The sequence below is a fragment of the Silene latifolia genome, chromosome 7, assembly GCF_048544455.1.
Source record: "Silene latifolia isolate original U9 population chromosome 7, ASM4854445v1, whole genome shotgun sequence".
NCBI lineage: Eukaryota > Viridiplantae > Streptophyta > Magnoliopsida > Caryophyllales > Caryophyllaceae > Silene > Silene latifolia.
In genome coordinates, this window is record NC_133532.1 from 108207397 (window position 1) to 108215044 (window position 7648).

Genomic DNA, 7648 nt, shown 5'->3' on the forward strand with positions numbered 1-7648 from the left:
AGGCGTGTTCAAATTATAATGTGTCCAAATACTGTAGACACACATGTCTGATACGTGTCCAACTACCATGAAAACGTATCGGTTATATACTTATATATCCAATAAATGAAGAAAATCAAACACGATATCAAATACGGGTACACTAGTTAAGAGGGGTATCCGTGCATCATGGGGTCAATAATGAGAGGTAGAGATTTACTTGAACAAAGTAACTTTAGTTCGTCAATAAAAGATTAAAGAAGACATTGACATTGATGTTGAATATATCTGAAGATATCGACAAATATTGTGTGATTCAGCATTCCAAATTCCAAGTCTTTGTTAGATCAAAGAAACAAAAAAAATGATGGGAGCAACAGAGATAGCCAAGAAACTGAATCTACAACCACACGTGGAAGGTGGTTTTTACTCTGAAACTTTCAGGGATCATTCTGTTTCCCTTTCCACTGCACACTTACCTCCTCACTGTAAAGTCTTCAACTTTCTAACTTGTCTTTACATTTTAATCATCTGATTCATCTTAATTATGTTATCTTTGATTACCCAGTGCCTTGCAAATTTATGATAAAAAGAAAAGCGGCCAATTTAGGGAGTCGTTTTGCTTTATTCCATCATCATACAAAACTAGTGTTTGGCTCCACTTGAAATGGAAAAAGTTACTTTGATCACCCATTTTCAGTTGGTCTCTCTTGTGACGGATCACAAATTGCGATCGTCCACAAATTCTTATTTACCCGATAATGGTTACATTAAAATGGGGACTTTTTTCCTTCATAAATGAGAATTTGTGACCCATTTTAAGTTTTATGTTGATATCTTTTTATTCTTAGGTTTTTAGCTTTTTTAAATGATGTGGTTATATCTTTTTCATGTGTTTGGTTTGATATTATGCTTTAGACACCTTTCATTTCTCTATGGCTAATTAGGGAATAGAGTAGTTTTTTGGTGTGTAAGCTGAGAGAAAAGGCCTGTACTTGAGATGAGATAGTTTAATTAATTCTGCGACCTATCGTTCGATGAGTTATGTCTCATACATAAGGAAGGTCTGTACTAATACAATTTACTATCATGACTTGGGCATTTGGTTTTAACTAGTTTGTACCTGAATGTTGTAAGGATTCATTTCTTGTGACAATTCTCGAAGATTTGTAAGTGTAGTGGGATAGTCCTGGTTAATTGGTGTATTTGAGAAATAGTTTGGTTGTTGGTTTTTGCCTGTTCATTCCAATATCAGTTTTGGAAGTTCTGGTTTTAGTCTGAGGGATGTCAGGGTTGGATGCCAGTCGCCAACAATATGTCCAGCATTGCATGAACTATGAAGTTAGGATCCCATATGTCGGATTAATTCCTGCCTTTATCGGCATTGTCTTAATGCTCCCATATCAAATTATTGTGGCGATTATGAGTAATAGACATACTGTTACCACATGCTTGAGAGTATATACTATATATGTTGCTTTTTGCCTCGGTAAACAATTACAGATTACCTTGGATGATCAAATTACCTGGCATATAATTACGATTGACATGGTTTTTGGTTGTTGTATGATTTTAGAAAGTGAAAATCTCTTGTTATCGCATAAAGAAGAGCTTAAATTTTTCAGAGCTAGTGTTCTTTTCTGTTGCAAAGAGACATTGATGTTCCAAGTTTCGAAGGAGTTTCAAAGAGACTAGACCTTTAATCTCTTCCCAGCTTTCTTGAACATGTGAGCTTGAAAGCTTCCGTTATCCGTTTGGCCCGAGAGTTCACACTTTAGAATACTGTGACTGTAACCAAATGAATATTGAATTTTTCACTGGCTTTTGAGTTAAAACTTTTTTCTTACACTCATTTTGCTGATATACCTTTGATGTGGCGTATTTGCAGTCAAGGTCGATCGACCAATCAGTACTGCAATTTATTTCCTGTTGCCATCAGGATGTGTGTCAACGATTCACCGGATTCCTTGTGCAGAAACCTGGCATTTCTATTTGGGAGAGCCAATCACGGTAATTTCTCGCAATTTATAAGTGTTGGAGAGCTTTAACTGAAATTCTGCTTGCTTGTTATATGAATTCTCTTGTTCTTTAGGACCTGCCCTTTAACCTTACTCTACCTAGTATACTCTAGGGTTGATTCCTAAAAATAACGCAAGTGCACTTATTCTAGACCATTGCTATATGGGTGATGCTAAGTAATGGTCTTGCCCAACCCCTAAGTGTTACTTTTCGGCCGTAATTTGGTTTTATATCTTATCACATACCATAGTGTTACTCCGTACTTACCTAGAAGAAGTTAGCTGGAAGGAGTTTATTGTGTACTTCCTCGTGTATATGATGATGATTTCAGAGTTTTTTTAACCTTCTCCTTCATTGGTGACAAGTGCACATTCTAGAGACTGCAAATTTTGACATTAGAAACGCGGCAAGTCTTATTGTAATTCGAATGTTCGATCTAGTAGTTCTCTAATCATGGGTCATATGTAAACAAGCTCTTTGTGTTGTCTCAAAGGGTAAGGTTGTGTACACCTGACCCTTCCTTGCCCCACTGTTTGGAAGAGGCGTCGAGGTAACGAGGTAATGTTGTTGTCCTACTAGTTCTGGAATCATGATGCTAATCCATCACCGTGATGTGGCATGATTATTATCTGTGGACTGGGATACACACTCATGCATACCATTCTATTTTCAGATCCTGGAGCTAAATGAGAAAGATGGAAGCGTGAAATTAACGTGCCTTGGTCCAGATTTGATGGGAGACCAACAACCACAGTACACAGTACCCCCCAATGTTTGGTTCGGTTCATTCCCGACCAAGGATATTGAGGTATCCCCAGATGGCAATGCAACTAAAGCTTCTACGAGGGACAGTGAGAGCAACTATTCTCTTGTGGGCTGTACTTGTGCGCCCGCCTTCCAATTTGAAGACTTTGAGTTGGCAAAGCAAAGCCACCTTATTTCACTCTTTCCCAAATATGAGTCGCTTATCTCTCTACTTACCTATGATTCCTGAGGTTCCTGCATGTTTCACTTTCATGGTTTCATTTATTTGCAGCTTCAAAACTTCAAAATAGTTGTGTTTACTACTCTACAAGAGGTTTTTTTTTTTTTTTTTTTTTTTTTTTTTTTTTTGACAGAGACGAGATGTTTTGAGGATGGTGTATTATTAGAAACTTTTATTTGGTATGCTTCAAAATGCCAGCTTTTTCATGAACTTCAGAATTACTGCTATCAATGCTATGTTATCTTTTTTCACGCGTGGATAAATGTAGGAATTGCATTCTGAATTGTTGGTGTATAACGGAAACAATCCAGATTGTCGTAGGGATCATTACACTGGCAGGATTGGTTAAACAAAAGGGTAATAACCGAGGAAGGTGTGACATTGTCGAGAATCACCGCCGTTTTAAATCTTATAGTTCTTGTAAAATTATTTTTGATATATTAGCTATTCAATGTATGCTTCTTAACTAAACTGCAATACCAATATAAGTACCGATCCTAAGTTTACTGCTTGTGAATCAATTTGATCAATCCTCTTCTCGTCACTAGTCTCTCAACGAGCAGTTTTCCTGTAAGCAATAGTTTGATCTAAACGTAAAAGCAGTACTGATATATAACAGCCATTGGACAATTGCTAAGTAAAATGTTCGACAAAAATGGGGTAGAAAGGAATGCCAAAAACAGCCACCCAGACTCTTGAGATCGGAATAATCAATACAGAAGAATGTACCATAGTGAAAGTGTATCTTGACTCTACTAATACAAGAACAAGATCAGTTAGCTGCACTCGATACTCCTCTGCTCCAGAAATCGAGTTTCTTCTTTAGAAATCTTTACATTTCTATCGCGTAATGGTTCACCCTAAAATGCACACTGATAATTCAACAAAGGGAGAGAAAAAATCAGCCTCAACCCCGAACATGTGAACTTACAAAGAACAATAAAAACGACCAAGACTAGCAGGAGGTACTGTGATGCATCACTGAGCCTCAACCCGAAAGTTAGATTATACATGGATACTTCTCAGTTCTCACCGACTTATCCGGGCCGGATCATGAAGCGGAAGCATGATCTGGAAGTTAGAACTTGCACGTAAAGTCTTTTTTTTTTTTTTTTTTCATTGTTGTCCCTGCGGTTTCTTTCTAAATGCTGACAAATGAGCAAAAAGAATTTCATTCCAAGTATCAGGAATCCCTGGCAAACACCAATGCAAGCAATCTTCGGTTACAGGTGATGGTCTAATGGAGGAATTTGCTATATGAGCTTCATCTCTAAGTTCAGAAAGAGCAGTGATATCCAGAAAGGTCAAATTTGTACCTTTTACCACCACAGCAGCATCTTCATCAACACTCTCCTCTTTTACAGCTTCTCTCCCCCTAGACAATGGTTTTAAATTATCGCAAGTCCCACCACTATTCCATTTTCCGTTAAAGAAATTACTAGGTGAAAGGGACCGATAAAAGGCTTTTAGGTTCGGATGCTTAGGGAGTTCAGAATTTACCCAGTTGACAGTACTGAGGATTGCTAGATTTTTTGCCTCTAAGATATTCTTGTCTGGAGTGGGCATCCCTCTCACATGCATGACCCAGTGATTTTTCTCAAATTTTTCTGGATTCCAGTGGTGGCCGGTGTTAAGAACTAGAACATCAAATTTATCAAGGAAATGTTGAAGAAACGATGGAGGACGATCAAGGTGCATAGCGATTTCAGAATTGGGGTCAGATTGGTTAAGTTGTTGTAGGTCACACAGGCATGCTGACCAATAAAAGAGGATTGTTGTGTTGGTCCGGGTGAAGCGATAAGCCCAACCATCAGGACGCCTAGCGCCCGGTTTTATAACAAGACCATACTCCCATCCCACATCAATCACGTCACGTCTCTCTTTACCGCCACTGAGCATGCACATTAAAGATTGGAATTGTTGTCGCCCGAGCGAATCTCCAAAGAAAGCTATAGTTTTACCCCGCATCCTGTAATAAAGTTTTAGAATAGCTTCAGAATAAGACATGAGAAACATAGGACTCGTAGATATATCACGTTAAACTATGTTACTTTGGCTCTTTATATTGCCTAGTGTACCATGCTGACAACTGACACTTAGGCCTTGTTTGGATACCAACAATGGGGGGAAAGGAAGGGGAAGGGGAAAGAGGGAAGGGAAAGGGAGGGAAGGGAAGGGGATGTGGAATGGTGGGTGATGAAAATCAATAGATCCTCGATTTTTAAGAGTACAAAGAAATTCCTATGATCAAATTCATGTCTTCCACAACCTAACAAAAGCATCATGGACCATAAACTAGAACTGATTCAACCTACAACTTACAGAGTTTCAAGCTAACAAAATATTATAAAATAATCAAACTATGGGGAACAGAAGTACCATCTTAAGAACTTGGATCCGCTAAATTCATCCATTTCACATTCATTTGGCACCCATCGAAACTTTTCATATGAAAAATCAGTACGGTCTGATACTCTGCATGCCCACGGTTCTGAAAGCCATTGCGTGCAGCGAGCTCCAGAATAGAAAGGCCGGTGATCATCTGCAAGCCATTTCCCTACTGCATAATTGCAGCCTGGAATACGAGCAAAAGGAGATGAGGAACTAGTTAATCATCTTACTAAATGCTAAACAGCATCTTTGTCGAGGAAACGAAAGGGGAAAAATCCAACGAAATCTTTCTGCAGCAGTTATCTTATCTTAGGTGTAACCCGGCCTCCCTGTGGGGGAAAAAAGATATTAAGATTAAGGGGACGTTTGGTTCAAAATTGTTGGAATGAATTGGAATGGAATGAGATACCATGGGGGAACTTCACATTACTCCCTTCCTCCCCGTCCTTCCTAACATGCTATCAAAAAAGCTCCTAGTGTATCATATAAGTATATAACAGTTGCAGAACTCAACGCTGCTGCTAACTGCCGAACAGTGGAACTTCATTCCCACAGTAAAGCACATCAAAAGGTACCTGTGCTATCGCTCCCGTCACGCTTCTTTGGGGAGCCTCCAAATCAAAGACTCATTTGACATATATAGTGTCTCATTTATAGAAAGCGTATGCAAGTTTAACTGATGCACATTAGTGAAGCAAAGATACGCAAAAAAGTGTAAAGAGGAGAATGTGAAAAGACATGAAATGAGAAAAACCTTCTAAGTTATAACTGAAATCACATTATCAGTCAGAAATCAGAATCCATAAATACAAATCTTTAATCGGTAAAGCTATGAGTCTGCGAAGCAAACCTGATGACATTTTGAAGAGTTGCTTCTGGTGAATTAATGAAACAGTGAAGGGACTTTTAGCCCATCCCCAAATGACAATTGTAGTGCACACCAAAGTAATAAGAATGAAAGACAGCTTTGTGCCGCTTAGCACCAAAACACCCCCATTCATCCTCTCGTCTTCCCCCTAATTTACACTCAAGATCGATACCAAACCATCAATTTCCCCGAAATCACTGCCTGAAAACCAAAATTTAGTCAAACAATTACATTTAAACTTTTTATCAGTGAAACGCAGAGGTTGAGGACATACTCAACAATGCTTTACATTTGTACAAGTCAAACAGCAGATGTTTCCCAATCATCATTGCTTATTGCTCCCTCCGTCACAGCCATTTATTTATGCTTATTTAAAAATAAATATGAAGGTTTGATTGGGACGAAGAGAGTATCTATGAATTAATCACTCTAAATGCGTTTGGTGAACATATCTAGCCGATGCTCAAAATAATATTATCAAAAAAAAAAAAAAAAAAAAATATATATCCTGAATCATCATGCTTTGCCATTTAATCAAACATTCAGATCTTCAAATGTTGGACATGCTTAACAATGACTCGGGATCAGTACGACGAGTTCAACTTAATAAAAAAAATTGTATTAATTCTGCAACATTTAACAAAAAATGACCGAATCTCCCATATTTATACTTTGAAAATAGCACAAATACTTGCGTAAGGAGGTTTTGCACAAATTTATCATAAAACGAGATAATTTAGTAACCACTTTTACCTGCTAAAGGGTTGTGTTTGGATCCATTTTACAACTATATTAGTGTAAAACCGTCCTACACAAGACTAACCCGGAAAATAGTGGACATTACCACATATACATCATGCAAGAGCTCATTCTTTCGATTGTTCTCCATTTCGATAAAAGAAATTATAAGAACAAAAATAGAAGAATGAATCGAATAAAACGAAAACAAAAAAAAAAAAAAAGTGGAAAAGTTAGGGATTTATGAAGATGGTAAGAAATGTGATGGAAACGATAGGAAAAGAGAAAGATGGAAGACGGAAATGTTACCTGGTATGGGAGAATCGGTTAAAATTGGGAGGAAGAAGAAAGAGCAGGGATTAATGCGCGGGAACAATTAGGGATGACGGTGATTCGGAATAATAAATTGTGTACGACGCTTGTACGTTTCTACGTGTTTTCATTGACGACATGCTAGTAAGTAGTACCCCACACACTTGACGCTTCCAAATTTTTTCAATTCGCGTACTAAGGGGGCGTTTGGTTCGTGCATGGGTATGGGTTTGGAATCAGGAATCATACCTGGGTGGTATGAGGTTGGAACTTGATTCCCCATACCATGCGTTTGTTTTAATTCCGAGCGGTATGGGTTTGGAGTTAAATTAAAAGTTAAAATCAGTAAAATAAAA

The 7648-nt window shown here is 38.0% G+C and overlaps 2 protein-coding genes across 3 annotated transcripts; one reads left to right on the forward strand and one right to left on the reverse strand.

Annotated features, from left to right (window-relative positions):
• The first annotated feature begins 245 nt into the window (after positions 1–245).
• Positions 246–3236, forward strand: LOC141592501 (uncharacterized). The gene is made up of 3 exons (XM_074413205.1): positions 246–467; positions 1868–1989; positions 2672–3236. Exons 1-3 carry the CDS (start codon positions 344–346, stop codon positions 2990–2992), a joined length of 567 nt encoding a protein of 188 aa, XP_074269306.1. The 5' UTR covers positions 246–343; the 3' UTR covers positions 2993–3236.
• A 411-nt stretch (positions 3237–3647) lies between these two features.
• Positions 3648–7407, reverse strand: LOC141592500 (protein trichome birefringence-like 16). 2 transcript variants are annotated; one of them, XM_074413203.1, is made up of 4 exons: positions 7290–7407; positions 6225–6443; positions 5363–5558; positions 3648–4952 (listed from the first exon to the last, which is right to left on the reverse strand). In XM_074413203.1, exons 2-4 carry the CDS (start codon positions 6373–6375, stop codon positions 4100–4102), a joined length of 1200 nt encoding a protein of 399 aa, XP_074269304.1. In that variant the 5' UTR covers positions 6376–6443; positions 7290–7407; the 3' UTR covers positions 3648–4099. The 2 variants fall into 2 exon arrangements, with proteins under 2 accessions (XP_074269304.1, XP_074269305.1); XM_074413204.1 differs by lacking the exon at positions 7290–7407 and adding an exon at positions 6996–7076.
• Positions 7408–7648: the final 241 nt, after the last annotated feature.

Excerpts from the sequence above, each read along its gene's own strand:
- LOC141592501 (XM_074413205.1), top strand. The coding sequence starts at position 344 with ATGATGGGAGCAACAGAGATAGCCAAGAAACTGAATCTACAACCACAC. Across the intron at positions 468-1,867 it reads TGCACACTTACCTCCTCACT|TCAAGGTCGATCGACCAATC; the intron begins GTAAAGTCTTCA and ends GCGTATTTGCAG. Across the intron at positions 1,990-2,671 it reads ATTTGGGAGAGCCAATCACG|ATCCTGGAGCTAAATGAGAA; the intron begins GTAATTTCTCGC and ends TTCTATTTTCAG.
- LOC141592500 (XM_074413203.1), bottom strand. The coding sequence starts at position 6,375 with ATGAATGGGGGTGTTTTGGTGCTAAGCGGCACAAAGCTGTCTTTCATT. Across the intron at positions 5,559-6,224 it reads ACTCTTCAAAATGTCATCAG|GCTGCAATTATGCAGTAGGG; the intron begins GTTTGCTTCGCA and ends CTCGTATTCCAG. Across the intron at positions 4,953-5,362 it reads GGATCCAAGTTCTTAAGATG|GATGCGGGGTAAAACTATAG; the intron begins GTACTTCTGTTC and ends ACTTTATTACAG.